We start from the raw sequence: 20,636 nt of genomic DNA, 5'->3' as shown, positions 1-20,636 counted from the left end.
TCAAATTGTTGAACCTTTAAGGAATCTTTTGAGAAAGGGCGTGAAGTTTGTTTGGTCACATGACCTACAATTAGTTTTTGAGCATGTCAAGAAACTCATTGAGGACTCACCAGCTCTTCATCCTTTTTCTGATGGTTCAAAATGTTTCATTACTGTAGATGCTAGTCTTACTGGCTTGGGGGCTGTCTTAGGACAATGGGTAGATGGTCTTGAACACACTGTTGCCTTTGCCTCTAGAACTCTTTTGCCAGCTGAGACTAGATACAGTACTATCGAAAGAGAGGCTTTAGCCTGTGTTTGGGCCATACAGAAATTTAAACCATATATTTGGGGTCGTGAGTTTGAAATTTACACGGATCACAAACCGCTCATGCACATGCTTTCAAGCAGCACCTCGAACAGAGCTTCTGCTAGGCTTGTTCGACTTCTTTCAAAACTTCATGAATTTCACTTTGTTATAAAACACATTTCTGGGGGAAAAAATTTCAGAGCGGATTGTCTTTCAAGAATGTCTTTGAAGGAAAATTCAGTTGTTGATGACGATGTTGAATGTGTTGTCGCTGCGATTGATGCTATTGCGGAATGTCCACCCATATCTGAGTCTGAGTGGAATTCAGCCTATAATGATGATGTCACACTTTCCAAGGTTAAGAGTTTTATTGTAAACAAATGGCCTGAGCGCAGAAATCTATCTCCAGATTTAAGAGCTTTTGCGAATGTTTCCGAAGAACTTTCTTTAGTCAACAATATGATTATGCGTCATGATTTGTTTGTTCCACCTGAATCTTTGCGAAATTCAATAATTCGTTCGGCCCATCAAGGACATCTTGGTATTGTCAAGACATGTCAACGCATCAAACAATTTTATTGGTGGCCTTCCATGGATGCACATGTCAAGAGAATGATTGACAATTGCACTCAATGTCTTCTTTCTGACAAACATTGGAAGACTCTTTCCACTCCGTTGCATCCTGTTCCTCTTCCGGTAGGCCCATGGGACAAAGTTGGTTTAGACTTTTCTGGACCTTATGATATTTTACCTAATGAAAACAAGTTTCTCATTGTCTTGATTGACTACTATACTAAATGGTTATACTATTCTTTTTGCAATGCAGCGTCAACTGATAATGCTATGAAATTTTTGCAAACAGTGTTTGATGTTGAAGGTTTTCCTAAAACCATCGTCACTGATAATGGTACACACTTTGTGTCACAAAAGATGTGTTCTTTTCTCAAGATTCATGACATTGCTCACTTTAAGGTTGCTTTATACTCGCCTTCTTCCAATGGTTTGGTGGAGAGGTGCAATCGGATAATTAAGGAGGGCATTCAGACTGCAATATCTTCTAGATTAGATCCTTTGTCTTTTGTACATGATAAGGTCTGGGCGTATAACACCACACCACATTCCACCACTGGCATTGCGCCTTTTACATTGCTTAGGAAAAGGAGAGTGCATACTCATCTCAATCCCACTTGGCTTCACAAAGATGATAGTGTTTCACTTAAGCCTGCTTTCATACAAGAGCATGTTAAAGTAAAGCAAAATGCTATGAAAGCACGTTTTGATTCTGGCAAACACTCTGTAGATCAACCCTTGGAAAGGGGGGATTGGGTACTCATCAAAAATCCCAAAAGGATTCCAAAGGGGCAATCTAAGTTCTCTTCGCCTACATTAGTCATTCATGTTAGTAGAGGTTCCGCTCTCCTTGACAACAAAGGATGGTGGAACAAGAGAGCTCTGGTTAAGGTATCTCCCCTTCAAGCTGATGTTATTAGACAACATACCTGTTCAGAGTCAGATTCTGAACATTGTGACTGGTTTGATTTGACCTATGAGAAACCTACTTCTGTTGGTATTTCAGTATCATCTGGTACACAAATTGCTCAACCTGTTGTTGCTGACAGTGATTCATTGTCTATACCTTCTTCAAGTTGTGTTTTGGAACCATCTGGGAGTCAACTGATTCAATCTGCTATCTCTGAACATTTGCCATTGTCTCCTGAAATTCAGCCCAGTGCCATGGGGGCTGGTGAATTTTCGGTGGCAACGGCAAAAAGATCATCACGTTTCAGAAGAATTTCGTGTAGATTGACAGACTATGTTTTGGAATAATGTTATACATATTTATTCATTTATTTATTTTTATTGTTCCTCAAAGAGGGGAAGGTGTTATAGAGATGTTTTACTATGTTCATGCTATGTCTTTTAGAGTCGCGTGGGTTCACGCGACTCATGTTTTCTCTTTGCCTGCATTCTGGATCGTTGTCATCCACTTGTGAAGATTCCTTACTAACGTCATTCCGGACGTTGGTTTCTTCACGGTTGGATGGCTCCGGTCGTGGGTGCTTTGATCAAGAATAAACAACGCTTCCAACTTCACTTACCTCGTGTGTAATTTAACAGGCTGCATGCCACTCCAAGGGTCTGGAGATCAACAGTAGAGCCATCTTTTAATTTTCCCAGATACTCTCAATAATGTACTTGGGTAGTCTTCTCATCGGAGAGCGATTTCCAAAACGATAGCGAGCAACCAGTCGCTCCCAAACTACTCTTTGGGGTTCCCAGGCATGGACCAGGCTGGGGTTAGCCATAGGCTTTAATATTAATTACCTATCAAACCTTGACAATTGCTTTAAATAATCTGGCCCTCAGACCAGCACCCACCACCCACGCATGCAACCTTGGTATCATCCTCGACCGCGAGCTCTCCATGAGACAAGTCAACTTGGTTGCCTCCACCTGCTTCAACACCCTCTGAATGCTCCGTAAACTCTTCAGATGGATCCCAACCAACACCAGAAGAACCGCCAATCAAGCCCACATCACTGGTAGACTTGGCTACAGGAACGCCCTCTACGCTGGAACCACCACCACCACCACCCTCCTCCTCAAGCACCTCCATACTATTAAGGACGTAGCGGCAAGAATCATCCTGGACCTACCCAGACGATCCTATATCACCCCCAACCTCTGTAGCCTGCACTGGCTCCCCGTCAAGATGAGATGCTACTTCAGGCTGCTTCTGCGCGCCTACAAAGCCGTCTACAACTCTGGCCCAGAATATCTGAACATCTGCCTGACAATCCACCAGCCCACCGGACACCTGTGGTCTGCCTCCCTGGCCCTCATACCATCCCCCACATCCATCTTACTCGAGCCGAAGGATGCTCCTTCTCCCACCTCGCTGCCAAGGCTTTGAACAAACTCCCTATCCACCTCTGAACCTCTACCTCCCTCGTCGAATTCAAGAGTGACCTCAAGACCTTGGTGTTAGAGTAGGCCCACGCAGCGCCTGGATATCCCTCTGGGTGATTAGTGCGCTATACAAATACTGATTGATAGGCATGCAATCCATTTTAGACTTTGGGCTATCATACAGTCTCTTTATAAGTATACTGAAAAGAGAATTTAAACACCTATCCTTTAAACAGGATTTTGATATGTTTAGCAGTCGAAAAATGTTAAGCTGGGTGGGGAGTTCCAGCACAAAATTAGGAAGTCAACTTTGTCTTGCTCATGTTTGGGGGAAAAATATATAAAAATTCATTACTACTTGAATCTGAGATTTGGTTTGTTTGACTTCAAAAAGGCCAGACAGAGTTGGAAACATGAGGCACAATGTAACCAATGTATTTTGTGTAACACTATATCAACCGACTGTCCCAAATCTCGGTCTCCTCCTGGCCTACAAAATTGGCCAAAACATTTACTTAAAGCCAGCATTCTTAAGACACTTGATGGGAACGTGTAGGAAGGCGGTCAAAAAATGGTTTCATTGAAATGATGACCAGCTTTTGGTGGGATTTGTGAAGTTTATGCAGGCAGCATAACAACAATACCTGATTGCATTAGCATACCTGGCCAAACGCCGTCTCCAAGTCTTAATTCTAGTGACTGTGATTTGGTTGGCCTTGGAGTCTCCTGAGTTTCAGTTTAGCATTAATGTTTTGGAATTGCGGTTTAATGTTTGCTATGAATAGCGAACTGCACTAAATGTGTTTTAATCCTCGAGTTGCGCTCAAACTGGCGTTTTGCACGTAATATTTTGTATTGACTTCATTATACTATTATATTTATTAGTGTAATGGCTTTAATTAACTGAATAATACATTTCTCTATCTAAATAACTAGATGGCGCTCGTTTTAAAGCTTCTACCAAAATGTCAGTAATGCTCAGATGTCTTCTGGGGTTTGAGTCTATTTGTTTGACATTTTTGTCATTGGCAAGGGCACAACAATACACAAAGCTCGTGCTGCCAGGGGCTCTCGCTGAATCCCATTCCTTTAATCTCTATCTCAACTTTTACCTGTGTGTGTGAATTTGGTGTTGGTGAACGAAAGACATACCACCCACGCCACCTCAAATGTAAATCTACAAGAAGTTAATTCTGCTGCCATCACTCCTCTCCGCCCCCCTCCCCTTCTCCTTCTGCCCCCACGTGGAGAGGCAGGAGAACCTCCTTTTACACACGCCAGTTGCAGGCACGGGCAGCAGTGAAAGCCTTATTCACAGGCGGAGCACGCAAATAAACTATGTCTGCGTTCCCCTCAGACAATTACGTTTTAATCAGAGCACTGGCACAGTGAAATAAAAGTTACCTTTCTAGGTTCGGTTACATAAGCTGCAGACTCAAAGTCGACTTCGGCAGTACAGTGAACGCTTCTTTTCTGTTGACTGCACGTGGCATGGTGATAACGTGGGATGATAACGACGTGATGTTAAGTGGAATGGGTTGACATGAAATGACATTTAAATTGGATGGTGCAGTTTTGAGCTAGCATCATGTGGTGCCTATAATAGTGGATGAAAGTGGCGTGCGGAGATGGGGATATGGGATGGTAGTAATGACAGGGAAAGCTTGTTTTCCCTATCATTACTCTGCGCTTCTGCTTGGCACACTTTGCTGGCAGCCTGCATACCGACCCTTGTGCCCTACACCCATTCCCTTGCACCACCACCACCTTATTCCTGAAGTCTGTACTCTTGCATTCTGACTTCAATTTCCCCTTGGAAGTGACAGTAGTTTAGGCTTGCATAAAATGTGCAGTGAAATTGCGTTAACCACGTTTAAATAACACACAGGGCTGGCACATCCTTTGAATCAGCAGTGCAAGCTTTTCCGTAACACGAGGACCGGTTACTGGTTAGTAGACATCAGAACATGCTGTCTCAAACACACAGAAAAGGAACACATGCAATGACTGCGCCACAAAATTTACATTGTATGGGGAAATATTCACTCGCGACAGCTACTTTTGGACTGCGCTTCCTGTTGTATTACTCAAGCGCGCAAATATCATACGACCTACAACAGGCAAACAGAATTGTAATCCCTAATACTTTTGTTAATTAAATCCACTGATTTTAAAGGCATGCAAGCATTTTGTGCAATCCTTGTGTAAAAGGGCGCTCTAAAATTGCAGATCTCCGCCCCCCCCACCCCCCCCCCCCCATCATCTCGAGGGGACAAGGAGCCAATGTGATACGTTACAGTTTACAGCCCACTAGGTGTGCTCTGGTTCTCGTTTGTTGGACTGGGTTTACAATGTCCCCTCCCCTTCATCCACTCCCCACACATAATCCCAGCGAAGACTATTTTAAGGACAACGTTCACTAACGAATGTTGCAAGCATTTTGACCTATTAATAGCTGCCTCAATGGATGCCTAGTGAAAGTGCTAAGATATTGCTTCTAATCGGATTCTGAACTTTCATTCAGTTTGGGGTGTCCAATGTTCCAAGGATTTTTTTTTTTACATTTCAGCATTACAAATTCTGAAAGCGTAGAGTGGTTTCTTCATAATGCATTCGTTTTCTTTCATATAAGGGTCTATATAACACCTTTTCTCGATCAGCACTGAACCTTGATGACTTAAGTTATCCTTTTTTTTTTGTTTTGTCTGTTTAAAAAAAAATATATTTTTTAGTCATCCTTGTGAGTTTAAACTGTCTTCAGGTTACTGTAATTCGTAGCAACAGATCTCTTTTTTGCACCAATATGTGCCTGCATATGCAATCACTTTTAGACAACTGCATGCTTTTTTCTTTTTTCTCTTTTATTTTTGTGGCATACTTTTACAGAATTAAGCGTCACACCAGCTTTCCAAGTGCAGACCTGTTGGACTTAACAAAGCTTTTTTTTTTTTTTAAACAAGCCTTGAAAAGCCAATAGGTCTCGCTCATGCAAAAGCTATTGGCTTTGCCAATGTGTTTTAGCCATCTCGTACAGCAGCATGGTTGCTGTTCAGCACGGGAAAAAGTTTGTAGTATAGAGGAGAGGAGAGTGGAGTGTCAGAGTGGAGTGGCGTGGGGTACAGTAGGGTGTCAAGGAGTTGAGCGGGGTGTCAGAGTGCCTTAGAGTGAAGTAGTGTGTCATCCCATAGGGTGGAGTAGTGGCATATAGTGGAGGGGCATAGAGTGGAGTAAAGTGTTGTAGAGTGCCATAGAGTCGTCAAGTGGTCAAGAGTGGAGTATGCAAGTTGTAGTAGTGCAGTTCCATTACAGACAGCATGGTTTCAATTTAAATGACCATTACATTTGCACAGAATTTCAGTTTTACTGATAAAACTATACAGTGCACAAACTTGACTTGATGATGTGTGGAAATGGCATCACCTCATGTATTGGTTTGTTTTGATCGTATTATAGTATGTTTCCACCACACTTCAGCATTATAAAGTGTTTAGTTTGTGCCTTTCTAATTCTCATTTACTCTGAAATATCTAGACCGTTAATTTAAAGACATTTATTTTTTGTTGTGTGCTAGAAAAAAGTATTTCCTGTCGGACCCCCAGATTGTCAGAAAATCCTCTTACTTTGAAGTGCGAGAAAGCAAAGTAAACACCAAACTCCCTCAGAAGACCGAGCCTGACATTTGACCTCTGTTGTTGAATGTACAGCAAATGTGACAAGATGAGAAAATAATTTAAATGCCGGTTTCCTGAAAACTTCCAGTCATGGAAGAATAGGGTAAATAGGCTATGTTCCATGGGGGTGGGGCGGGACAAAGACTTGCTGGGCAGCCTTCGAAAAATAAAGACAGCAAATAAAAAGCAAGCAAATGTGAATTACAAACCACAAGCAATGGGCAGAATGCATTCATAGGTCAGATTTCGGAATGTCCCCAAGAAGTGTTTAGCAAACAAACTGCTGTATTGTCTGGTAAACGTCTACCAAAAATGTAATATTTTACTTAAAATCCGGATTATTGATTCTGGGAGAGAAAAGAACAATATTTTTAAACGTATTGCTTGTAGTTTTTTTTTCAGCAGCTTTTTTGTAGTTTATCTTGATGCTAATGTATACAAATGACCAATGTTGCATAGTTTTATTTTTTGACACTTTTTTTTTGAGTGGTTCACAAATTGAGACTTTTCTATTTCTTCCCTAGGCGAGGCTTAAATCCACCTCATAGAGTAAAGTCAATCTCCATGACCACGTTTACACAGACCGAAATTGAATTTCTTCAGAAACATGGAAATGAGGTAAATACATATTTAAAAAAAATAAAAATGCTCAGTTGTCGTCCATAAACTGTATTAAAACCAATTGTATCAACTCAATTTTATTATAAAAATGTGCAACATTACTTGTCCTTGTAATGAAGTTCATATTTTCTTCCCAATTATAAAAGGCATTATTTTATGATGTATTTAGTAAGAAAGAATTGTGTGCACGGACTTCACATGCAGAGGTCAGATTTAAGGCTATAGGAGTTTAATTGAATATTGTTTGTATGTGTTGAATTGTTCAATGGACAGCTCGGCGCTGTTATTTCGAGACTGTAATTAATGTGCCCCTACTAGGCATGGACAGCTTTTTCAGAACTGGTTTTATTCTTAGCACTCCGAAATCTGTAGTTTTATTTTTCCCATTATAATTGCGCAACTAAAGGACTCAGCGCAAATTAAAAAAAACTGATTAGGATCAGCTACTTAATTCAAAGACAAAGGATAGTTTGGTACTCTTGGACACGTACACTTGATTGGAATGGAAAATCCTAGAATTAATTGGCCATCTACTAGTGACCTATATCAACCATGTTGACCATACAGTGTTTTAAATTTTTCTATTCTTTTATCTGGGATTGTTGAAGTGTACAGATTTGAGACAGGAGGAGGCTATCTGACCAGTACTGTAGAAGAAACCATATCGATTCAGCAGAGGAAAGATTGTCAGCACTCATGCCCATACAATTCAAAAAAAGATTTGTAACCAATAGAAACACTGTTTGGATGCAATGCGTATATTACATGCTGAAAAAGCATGTTCTGTCAGACGTCCAAGCATTGTTTTCTTTGGCATATGCTACTAGTTATGAGGAGTTTTATCACTGGCTAAGAACTCGGTTTTGTTGGTGTCGGCTTGGAAACATGGCGGCCACGAGTTAGCGGTCGCGGCACCTGAATCTGTGTGATGCCTGGCGCTCGGCATAACTGAACCAACACGATGCCTATACGTTGAACTGTGAGGTTGAGAGCCCGAAGCGATTTGTTTTTCTTACCTTCTTGCCCTAGGGAGGGTTACTGCTACTGTAGTCGCCGCCGTTGTTTGCACCGTGGCGTTCAGCCCCCGCACTCCATCAATGTGCGGATTCCCGTCCGGGCTTTCGCTGCAGCGTTTGATTCTCCCTGGCGTTCCTCGCTGGATTCGGGCGTCACAGGAGCTTCGGAGAGCGAGGAGCGGACTGCAGTGTTTTACGCGAGGTCGGACGCAGGATTGGACGCTCAACTCGGCTTTCGTGAGAGGCATCATCCTGGAGGGAGACACAGGAAGCTACCCAAAGGCGGCTGAGCAGCTGCTGGTTACTGAGGACAAAGTGTGCAAGGTGGTAAGCCCATTAGGGGGAACGGCAAATGTTAAACAAGTTCAGACTGCCTGTGCCACCCGAAGTTCTAAACGCCAGGGCAGGCAGGTGGTTGCCCAGGATAAACAAGACCCTAAAAATAGAAGGAAGGGGGTGAAAAGGAGTGTAGTTAAACCTCTCAAAAACATCGTTACCACTGTTGCTACTGAAGCCACTGTTTGGAAACCACAGCAGAAGACGGGTTCTACAAGTAAGTCATCTGGCCAGTTTAAGACGGATAGCTCAGAAGTCCTCTCAGACGCCACTTATCCTACGGAACCAGTATCTTCTGCACCTGCTGTACCTTCTGTACTAGCAGTTACCCCAGTGGCCTGTAAGGTACGGACCTTAAAACAGAAGCGAAGAAGCCAACTGGGGGGGGCTCTCAAAATTACACCATCCTTGAGGTCCTATTTTAAGGTATTACCTCAGATTTTGGCACTTCCTAAAAGTCCAACTTCTTGCACTAGCTCAATGCAGGATTCCTTAGACCTCCCTGTCCTATGCTCCTCGGAACTACCAAGTTGTTCTTCTCAGAATGACCAGGCTCTTGGGGAACCCTCGCAATCTCAACAGGGGGTTAAGTCTCAGTGCGGGGACGCTACAACTGCTATATCCGATATAACCGACTTGCAAAATGGTACAATCGTGTCCTTTCCCAGTGGGGAGCCCCCTCTGCCCCCAATAGATGAACATCAAGAGTACTCCGTTGGGCAAATGCTGAGAGCACTTTCTCAGGACATTAAATTAGGTTTTCAGGCCTCAACTGCTAATCAGTTGGAGATTAGGAGTTTTTGTGAGTTTCTGGAGACAAAAATTGATCTTCTAAATACTAGAACGGCAACACTAGAAAGTAATGTCACAAATTTAACCTCGAGTCTTCAACAAGCTGAGGATAAAATAGAGTTCTTAAAAGCTAGTGAAGCTATCCAAGCTGAGAGAATGGAGGCCCTGGAAAACAATAGTAGAAGGAACAACCTCCGACTTCTTAATGTTCCGGAGGAAAGAGAAGGGGGCGATATCAAGCAGTTTATTGTTTCCCTTTTAAAAGAAGCTCTGGGTCCAGATATATCGGAAGAGGAGTTATTGCGGGATATACAAAGGATCCATAGAGACCCATTTCGTAAATCCCCACAAAGACAGAAGCCCAGGAAAATTCTAATTAATTTCATGACATACACCCTTAAGGAGAAGTTATTAACTCTGGCTCTCAAACAGAAATCACTCTCAGCTAAAGGCTTCACTTTTCTGATTAGATCAGACCTTTCAAAAGTTACTCTTGAAAGACAATGGGAGTTAGGCAAAAGACTGGAAGACTTCCGTAAGCTAGGTGCTGTGGCCCAGTTGAAGTTTCCTGCTGCCTTGAGAGTGATGTACAACAATAAAATGTACAATCTTAGATCTGTGGAGGCAACGGATGTGCTTCTTCAACAGCTCTGGGGAAGGTAACTAAAAAAAAAAAAAAGGGTCTTTTCCTTTACTTCCTTGGCTCTCTGGATGACAAAAAAAAAAAAAGATAAAGGTATAGTATAGGCATGATGCTCAATACAGTCGAGTGCTTTGCACTATGCAGCCGAGGTGCCGAATTCTGGACCAGGTCCAGATTCTTGGGGCAAGGGTTTCCACGGGTGGGTGGTCAGGGGTGGTAGGGCTTGGGTTCAGGGCACTGGGGGGTGATTGGGGTGGGTGTTGCATTGGGAAAAAAGGGAGAAAAAAAAGTCCTCATTCTCTTTATTATACTCCTTTTTGTTTTTTTTTCTTTGGAGCTAGAATTATGATAAGTTCTGTGTGGGGTCTCCAGTTAAGAGGATTTTCTTTGCATGATGAGGATGACCCGGTAATATGAATAGTTTAGATATTCTCTCCTGGAATGTTAATGGCCTGCGCACTAATTCCAGGAGGCATCGGATTTTTCAATATTTACGGGATAGTAGCGCGCGGATCATTATATTGCAGGAGACGCATTTAACTGAGTCAGAATTATCTGTTTTGGTTAAGAGGTTGGGCTGGTTGGACTTTGCTGTTTGTACCACTCAATCAGTTAACACCAGGGGTGTGGCTATATTGTTCAAAAAATCGGCCCATGCAACACTTCTTTCTAAAGTTGTGGACCCAGGGGGTAGATGGGCCATAGCAGAGTGTCAAGTAAAGGATGTAAGAATAACAATTGCTGGTTATTATGGTCCAAATCAGGATGACCCTTTACCTTTTAACAGCATGACATCTGCTTTAATAGCGTTTTCTAGCCCAGCTATTTTGGCAGGAGATTTATTTATTTATTTATTTATTTATTTTTTTGTGAAAAAACCTTTATTATGTGCAGTTGCTTCATCTTACAAAGTACGGTCACCGTCCAGGCGGCGATTCAGTGAAAGCGCACGTTTCCTGATGGTGAAACACAGCTATTCAGCCGGCAACCCGGGGGTCCGGCGGCGTTGTGCAGGTTAACGTGTATACAGGAACGAGACGCGTACAGTGTCAAAACATCTGGTACATGGGGTTCTTTCCTTTTTCGGGTGTAGTTTTGTGGTGTCCCTGATGTGTGTTGTCAACAATAGAGGATGGCGCTGTGGTTCAGCCCACTCCGCGGCTGTGCCGGTGGCTACCTAGGCCTTGATCTGGATTCTCACAGGACATCCCTAGTATCCCAAGTGGAAAGGCCTCCGGGCAGCTTAGGGTCAGCGTCGTGCTCATAGTGCAGGCTGAAGCGCGACAAAGATGCTGCGGTATAGCTCACGTCGGCATATCTGACGGTGTGTAGGCCCGGCGAGTCTAGTGTGCAGTTTCGTAGCTCATGGTTATGAGTGTGCTACGCGGTGCGCACCCGTCCCACCAGCACCGCGCCTCCCCAGCCGCCAAGTGTCGGCGCAAATCCGGCATGGCACAGAGTGCGCCTAGGTCAAGCGTTTGCCGTGTTCTCCGGGCGCATCCGCCCAAGGCGGGGAGCTCGTGTCTGCAACACCTTGTCTTTTGTAAGCGGGGGCTCGCTAGGGAGGGCAGCCCCCCGGGGGCGCCGCGCGCCGCAGCCATCGTTAGGTATCCGTGGTGAAATGAGTATTCGATCTGGGAACTTGACCCATATGTAAACTACTCCCCATGTATGTGCAGCAATAAAGGGGTGTCAAGGTTAGGGTCGTAAACTCAGGTAAGGGGAAGGGGGGGGAGGAGGGAGGAGGAGATCATTCTGCGATCGAGCAGGGGGGCCATCTTCCGCCAAGCGGAGCCCAGTGGGACCGCGCAGCGTGCGCGGGGAGCCGCAGGCCAGAGGGGGGGGGGGGGGGAAGAGGGCCGGTGAGAGGGCAGTAGGTCTAGGGCCGCCGCCCCCCCACTAGTGGGGGGAGTGGCAAGCCCCAGAGATTCAAGTTATCCCTCTGTCCTGGCAGGCCCTCTGGAACGCTGCAAGAAGGTTGTCCCAAAGCTGGGCGATGGGGAACTTCCGGAGCCCTGCAGTCTCTTCACGAAGAAGCACCGCGCTTTCTGCCTGCGCCCAGTTGGTAAAGGAGGCCCTCCAATGTCGGATGTGTGGGGGGGCGGTTGCCTTCCAATGCTTGGTGAGCAAGCGCTTGGCCGTTATAAGGCCCATGTCCCAAAAGCGTGCCTGTACTTTGTTGTCTTTCGTTCGCCTATAGAGCCCTAGTATGCTTGCTTCCCATGTGCGCGGGAGTTGTCCGTCGGCGCCACGCGCGAGCAGTGTTAGTACGTCGTCCCAGTATGGCTGTAGAGTAGGGCAGTGCCAAAGCATGTGTAAGAGGTCCGCTCCCGGCAGCAAGCATCGCTGGCAGGTCGCATCTGTCCGCGCAAAGTATCTGTTGATTTTGTCGGGCGTGAGGTATGCGCGCTGCAATATGTAGTATTGTATAATTTTGAATCTGGGATTGCGCGGGACTGTGGTCGGGCCGGCCAATATCAGCGCCCATTCCTTATCTGTCCAGTCTCTTCCCCTATCTGCCGTCCAGCGTTCTCTTAGCGTTGATGTGGATGGTTGCGAGTGCGCCTGCAGCGCCTGCGCCAGCCAGTGCACGATGTGTGCGCCATTCCCCATTACATGTAGGTATTGTATAAAGGTATGCACCGGAGGCTCTGCTGCCAAGTCTCCCCAGGAAGCGGTGAGTGTGTGCAAGAGGGAGGCGTGTAGGAGGAACTGGCCCGCCGGGAGAGTCGTGTCGTCAGCCAGGTTTGCGAACGTGAGCAGATCGCCATCTGCATACAGATCGCTCAGCGTGTCTACCCCCGCCTGTTCCCAGCTAGCCAAGTGGGCCTCTGTGAGCGGCCCTGTCGGGCCAGGCATACCCAAGAGCGGTAAGCTCGGGGCGTAGGGCGTTGTTGCGCGTGTGAGACGTAGGCACCTCAGGAAACATCTGCGCGCCACTGCTAAGTAGATCTGGGAAGGGCAGGCCGTGCGGGTTATTGGGTGAAACAGCGTATTAATTTGTGTGCGTGACCAGGCAGCGGTGTGTGAGGCAGTGTCCTCAAGCTGCCTGCCGCTCAGCCATCCCGCCACCCACTGCATTTGTGCCGCAAGATAATACAATTCCAGATTGGGGACTGCCAGCCCTCCGGAATCCGTGGGCATGTATAGTTTAGCCAGCGCCACTCGCGGTCGCCCCTTATTCCAGATGAGGCTGCGCAGCAGCACCTCTAATTCTCGGAAGAGCTTGGTAGGGACATACAGAGGCATGTTCGCGAAATAGTAGAGTAGGCGAGGCAGTACAATCATTTTGGACAGGGCCACGCGGCTAGGCACGTTAAGGGGCAAAGTGTTCCAGAAGCCGATTTGTGCTCGGACAGAAGCAATCGCTCGACAGAGGTTTCCCTCCAGAATATCAACCGGGGTTCTGTAGATCCGTATCCCTAGGTAGCGGAAGGTGGTGGGATGCCATTGCAGTCTGTCCCCTCCCAGCCGGATGTCGCATTCAGGCGTGTCCGGGCCGAAGGGATATGCCCCTGATTTGGCCCAATTAACTCTCAGGCCCGACATTCTCTCGAAGGTGTGGAATATGTCAGTGAGGGAGGCGGGGATGGCAGTCATGTCCCTGACGTAGAGTAGCAGATCATCTGCATACAGCGACACCACATGTATACCATCCGCCAACGGGATTCCCCACTCCAGCCCGTGTGTCCTGAGAATCGCAGCCAGCGGCTCCATGGCCAGCGAAAACAGTAATGGGGACAGTGGGCAGCCCTGACGGGTGCCCCTGCGGACTCGGATGGCAGCTGAGAGGATTGGCAGGAGATTTTAACATGATATTGAATCCCCTGTTAGATAAGACCTCACAGTACAGGGCACCTACATCCCATAAAACTAGAACATGTCTTATCGATTTTATGAAACAAATGGGTTACTTGGATATATGGAGGATAAAGGCTGGCTCTAAACGAGAGTACTCTTTTTGCAACTACAAATACAGGCACAAATCTAGGATTGATTTTATTCTAGTGAGTCAATCAATAAAAAGTTGGGTGGGGGATATTTCTTATCTTCCGTCTCACCTCTCTGACCATTCTGCGGTTAGCCTATTCATTAACAAACCGGCACCCCCAGTAGAGAGGACATGGTCAATGGACCGTGCTCTTCTTATGCTGGAAGAGACAATAGTGGACCTTCAAAAAGAAACGGAACTGTTCTTAGTTAGAAATGCCCAAACTGCTCCAACGGTAACTATATGGGAGGCTCTTAAGGCCTATTTGAGGGGACATATGACAAGTATCTCCTCTTATAGATCAAAGAGGTACAAGGCGGACATTGCGGATATTGAGAGTAAGATCAAAGCAATCCAAGTAGTAATTGATCTGGGCGATCGAGATAGTATCGAGGCTGCTCAAGAGACTCTATGGTCCCTGAAGGGGGACCTGGAGTCTGTTCTCAGCTCTAGACTATTACAAAGATGGGAAGCTAGTAAGATCGCCCATTTTGAGTACGGGGAAGGTGCTGGGAAACTTCTTGCCTGGAAAATTAGATCAGACCGGGCAAGGAACTACATCAGCTCAGTTACTAAATGCAGGGTATCGTACACCTCTGATGAGGATATTAAAGCACAATTTTATTCCTTCTCAGATTTATACAGGGAAGAGGGAAATTCTGACCCTGCTAAAGCTCAGTCCTTGTTAAATAGTATAAATCTTCCTAAGTTAAACTCAGGCCAACAAACAAAAATAGATACACCAATCACCTATGACGAGGTATTTAGGGCTATAATGAGCTCAAAAAAGGGGAAAGCAGTCGGGCCGGATGGCCTTCCTTCGGAAATATATATATGTTTGGCTAAAGAGATTGCTCCACTTCTGACTATCTTGTTTAATGAAATCTTACAAGAAGGTATTCCTCTCCCTCCCTCTTGGAATAAAGCAACAATATCATTGATATTGAAGCCGGGGAAATCTGCCTCAAGTTGCGAATCTTATAGGCCAATCTCAATTTTGAACGCCGATTATAAGATCTTTGTGTCCATTATGGCCAGTAGGCTTGGAGGAGTCGCAGGTGAATTATTACATCCAGACCAAAAGGGTTTTGTTAAGGGCCGTCACCTGTCAGATGTAACCTATGATTTTATAGGAGCCATCGACATGGCCTCAGCATGGTCTCTCCCCTTGGCAGGGATGACACTGGATGCGGAGAAGGCCTTCGACAGGGTCAACTGGCTATTTATGTCGGAGGTCTTGGCCAAATTCAGATTAGGTGATAAATTTAGACGAGTCATCTCTCTCATATACTGTAATCCATCGGCTAATATTCTGGTTAACGGTTCCCTCACAAAATCCCTTGCGATAACAAGGGGCACGCGCCAAGGAGGCCCTCTTTCCCCCTTACTATTTAATTTATATATTGAACCCTTCGCACAGATGTTGCGAGACGATACCAGGCTGTCTCCATTTAAATATGGAGAGTGGGAAAGGAAAGTGGCATTATATGCCGATGACATCCTCATTTTGACAGCAAACTTGAACATGGCGTTTCCAGCTGTCATCGAGCTTGCCCAGAAATTTGGGTCGGTTTCAGGCTATAAGATCAACACTTTGAAGACCGAAATTATGACCTGGAATATGCACGTAGATTCTCACCTTCCTTCCTTAAAAACTGATATAAGATATCTTGGTATCCATGTTCTTCATGAAATCGATAAGATTCCCTCTCACAATTTACTATTAATCATAAAAGAAAGCCGAAAATTATTGAAAAACTGGGCCAACCTACCTCTGTTTATGTTGGGTCGGGTCAATCTGATCAAAATGTCAATCTTACCAAGGTTTACTTTTCTTTTTGATTCTATTCCCTTATTTTTTGAGAGTGCTCTTCTTGCAAAAATACAGAGTGAACTCAATACTTTTATTTGGGCTTCTCGGGGGTCTAGGATCGCCTGGAAGAAAATAAGAAGACGTAGAGAGAAGGGCGGCCTGGCTGCTCCAGACCTGCAAATATATGCTTGGGCCTTTCAACTTGCCCACTCGCGGATGCTACTAAAGAGGCCAAAAAGTAGCGGTATGGGCTTGATGTTCCTGTCCATGCTAAGAGTGGGCGGCCTTTCTGAAGACGGCTTTCTTCTTAAATATGGAGATCCCAAGTTTAAAAAAAAAGTCAGATTAAAGGTATTATGGGGTCTGCTAAAAACTTGGGTCAAAATGCGTGCCACAATGAAGATGGGGTATTTCTCCAGCTTAGCTCCAATCTGGGACTCTCCTGGGACACCAGAGTGCCTAAAAGACAGTTTGTCCTTACCATTGAGGGCAGCTGGCATAGCGAGGTGGGGTGAACTTTTTGTGGAAGGCTCACTGATCCCCTGGGAGGTCCTCCGGGAAAACACTGGTTCTTCTCTCTCTAGGTTCAAATATCTCCAACTTTCTAGCTGGGCCACCACAAACTATGCTATTAGGAGCAATTACATCTTAGGTAGGGTTACACAGATGGAGACACAGGCCATGCAGAAACCTCCATTTAGAAAAGAGGCTGGATTTTGGTATCGTACTATCCTTGACGAGATCGATGGAGTTTTTAAACTCCCATCTTCATTGTGGAATAGCTGCATTTCACAGGTTGACCTCGAGCTGTTATGGCTTAATTCCTGTAAGACACTGTGGGATATTGTAAAACCTGCTTGGTTAAGAAGGAATCACATCTTTACGATCCATAGAGCCTACTTTTCACCACAGAGGCTAACTAAATTCGCAGAAGGTCCTCCAGTGTGCTGTGCTAGATGTGGAGAAGAGGCTGCTTCAGACGTCCACATGTTTTTGACTTGCCCTCTCTTATCGAGCTTCTGGTACCAAGTGGGGAAAGTGCTGTCCAGTTCATTAGGGATATCTATTACTTTTGACTTACCCTTGATTTTCTTTGGGTTAATACCCAACCTGGTCGGCCCACCCAGGAATCTGCTATTCTACTCCATTCTAATAGCAAGAAGAGAGATTTGTATCAAATGGAAAGACCCTAAACCTCCAGAATTCCTAGACTGGCAGGCTTCTCTCTTAAAGATATCCAAGATGGACCTTACAAGACCAGGAAGTAAGAAGAAGCAAGAATTTTGGAAACTTATGAAATGGAGATAGGGGTGTTTTTTTTTTTTTCTTTTTTTTTTCTTTTCCCCTGTCCAAGGATTACATTGCCCTTCCTGCTTAGACAGATTTCCTCTTCCCTAAATGTAGGGGATGGATGAGTTGCTATCGCTTTTTGGGCTGAGCAATGGGCCCCTCAGTGGATATTGCCTTCGGCCAGTGTTTGAGTAAAGGAAGCACCGGTAAGCTTGTCCGTTGATAAAGTTTACAAATCCAGTGTACTGAGGCGGTGTTACACTCTTTTCTCTCTCCAAAGCCTGGGCCGTTCCTAATGGGCTGAGTAGGAGGACAAAAAAAAAAAAAAGAACTCGGTTTTGTTCACTACTATAAATGCCCTTCATTATAATCGAACAAACGCACAGACACAATTCTGTCACATAAAATACAGACAAGCCCGTCTTCCTGCCTATTTTGAAGTCTGGGTGTTAACATATATCCAACAACAGATTTCTAAGCCCTCCTCCAACCACCCATTGCCATTGGACCACCAGCATTATCTCACAAGCCATTCTTCCTCTTCACCCCTGCCAGCTTTTAGATATAGAGTTCTTCTAGGAAGCCTGAGAAAGTAGAATACCTCCACACCTCCGGTAATCTCCTGAGAAATCTGTGATGCAACATAGTAGAGCGCATCTCTGCCACCCCAGATGCACCATCAGAAACAGAGGGAGGGTGCTACTGTGTCAAGCCATGCTCTGCCCCTGACCTCTGATGACCACTCACAGCCAAAACACAAAAACAAAAGCATGGGTCACATCTCTTACATCACACAGAACTGGGATAGTTGTTAAATCTGAGCCTCCACTCGCACGGCTGGAAACATACTCTATACATTTCAAGTTGAGAGATTGTCTTCACAGTATACTGGTTCACAAATTGAGACTTTTCTATTTCTTCCCTAGGCGAGGCTTAAATCCACCTCATAGAGTAAAGTCAATCTCCATGACCACGTTTACACAGTCCGAAATTGAACCTGGTAATTGTAAAATTACCAGGTTTTTAAAACCAAAAACTGGAACATTTCACAAAAATAGAAGCAGAACTACAAATACACATTGACCGAGGGGCGCAGAATGACTTAAGACTCTGTTTACTAACTCAATCAATCAATCAGTCACTTGTAGAGCACACTACTTACCCTTGAGGGTCTCAAGGCGCTGAGGGGAGGGGGTGCTTCTACTGCTCGAAGAGCCAGGTCTTGAGGTGTTTTCTGAAGGTGAGCAGGTCTTGGGTCTGCCTCTGGTGGGTAGGGAGGGTGTTCCAGGTCTTGGCGGCGAGGAAGGAGAAGGACCTGCCACCAAAGGTCGCTCGTTGGATGCGGGGGACGGCGGTGAGGGCGAGGCTGGCGGAGTGGAGCTGGCGGGTGGGGGTGTAGAAGCTGAGTCTGCTGTTCAGGTAGGCTGGTCCGGTGTTGTGGAGTGCCTTGTGTGCGTGGATGAGGAGCTTGAATGTGATCCTCTTGTTGACGGGGAGCCAAAGTAGGTCTCTCAGGTGGGGGGTGATGTGGCTGCGGCGAGGGATGTTGAGGATCAGTCGGGCGGAGGCGTTTTGGATGCGTTGCAATCGTCGTAGGTGTTTGGCCGGGATCCTTGCGTAGAGTGCGTTGCCGTGGTCCAGCCTGCTGCTGACGAGGGCTTGGGTCACCGTTTTTCTAGTTTCAGTCGGGATCCACTTGTAGATCCTGCGGAGCATGCGGAGGGTGTTGTAGCAGGAGGAGGAGACGGCGTTGACCTGCTTCGACATGGAGAGGGAAGAGTTGAGGATGAATCCTAGGTTGCGTGCGTGGTCCGTGGGTGTCGGTGCTGTACCCAGTGAGGTCGGCCACCAGGAGTCGTCCCAGGCAGAGGGGGTGGGGCTGAGGATGAGGGCTTCCGTCTTGTCTGAGTTCAGTTTCAGACGGCTGCTCCTCATCCATTCGGCGACGGCCTTCATTCCCTCGTGGAGGTTGGTCTTGGCGGTGTGCGGGTCTTTGGTGAGGGAGAGGATGAGCTGGGTGTCGTCGGCGTAGGAGATGATGTTCAGGTGGTGCTGGCGGGCCACTTGTGCGAGGGGGGGCCATGTAGACGTTGAACACGGTCGGGCTGAGGGATGAGCCCTGGGGTACGCCGCAGATGATGTTGGTGGCTTCGGATCAGAAAGGTGGGAGGCGGACTCTCTGGGTTCTGCCGGTGAGGAAGGACATAGTCCAGTCCAGGGCCTTCTCCTGGATTCCGGCTCTTTGGAGGCGAGTCATTAGTGTACGGTGGCAGACAGCGTCGAAGGCGGATGATAGGTCCAGGAGGATGAGAGCTGATGTTTCGCCGTTGTCTAGCTGTCATCTGATGTCGTCTGTGGCGGCGATGAGGGCTGTCTCGGTGCTGTGGTTTCATCTGAATTCGGACTGAGACGGGTCTAGGGTGTTGTTGTCCTCCAGGTGGCGGGTCATTTGTATGTTGATGATTTTCTCGATGACCTTTGCCGGGAAAGGGAGCAGGGAGATGGGCCGGAAGTTCTTAAGGTCCTTGGGGTCCGCCTTGGGCTTTTTGAGGAGGGAGTTGATTTCGGCGTGCTTCCAGTTTTCCGGGAATGTCGCTGTCTCGAAGGAGATGTTGATGACCTTCCGTAGTTGAGGTGCGATGGTTGCGTCTGCTTTGTTGAATACATGGTGTGGGCAGGGGTCTGACGGAGGTCCTGAGTGGATGAAGTTCATGACCTTGTGTGTCTCGTTGTCGTTGACGAAGGACCAGGAGGTCAGGCGGTTGGTGCAGGTGGTGTTCGCTGGGGAGGTGGAATCAGCCGTAGTCGGGGCGGTCGTATTGTTGAAGCTGTCGTGGATGTCAGCGATCTTGCGGTGGAAGAAGGTGGCCAGTGAGTCGCACAGCTCTTGTGAGGGTTGGATGTCGTTGGTGTTGGAGCTTGGGTTGGAGAGTTCCTTCACTATGCTGAAAAGCTCTTTGCTGTCGTGTGCGTTGTTGTCCAGGCGGGCTTTGAAGCAGGATCTCTTGGCTGCTCTGATGAGTTGATGTCTGCGGGTGGCGTCCTTGTGGGCTGCGTGGCTGTCCGGTTTAATATCGTGGAGCCATTTCTTCTCTAGTTTCCGGCATGTACGTTTGGAGGTCTGGAGCTCTTAGGTGAACCAGGATGCTTTCTTGCTGGTGTGGCTGTTGGAGGGGTTCTTGAGTGGGGCGAGGGTATTGGCGCAGTCGTCGATCCACTGTCTGAGGTTGTGGGCGGCGATGTCTGGGTCGGTGGGTGGGTTCT

At 46.4% G+C, this 20,636-nt stretch overlaps 1 protein-coding gene across 8 annotated transcripts in view; it reads left to right on the top strand.

Moving 5' to 3' along the window:
* Nucleotides 1–20,636, top strand: part of AGFG1 (ArfGAP with FG repeats 1) — a 559,380-nt gene that overhangs the window by 115,521 nt on the left and 423,223 nt on the right. For all 8 annotated transcript variants that reach the window (XM_085634550.1, XM_085634548.1, XM_085634549.1 and 5 more), the window contains exon 2: nucleotides 7,395–7,488. In XM_085634550.1, coding sequence (XP_085490676.1) covers nucleotides 7,395–7,488 — 94 coding nt within the window. The remainder of the gene's footprint in view (nucleotides 1–7,394; nucleotides 7,489–20,636) is intronic.

This window comes from Triturus cristatus, chromosome 11 (assembly GCF_964204655.1).
Source record: "Triturus cristatus chromosome 11, aTriCri1.1, whole genome shotgun sequence".
NCBI classification, from domain to species: domain Eukaryota; kingdom Metazoa; phylum Chordata; class Amphibia; order Caudata; family Salamandridae; genus Triturus; species Triturus cristatus.
This window is presented reverse-complemented; position numbering and strand designations above follow the sequence as displayed.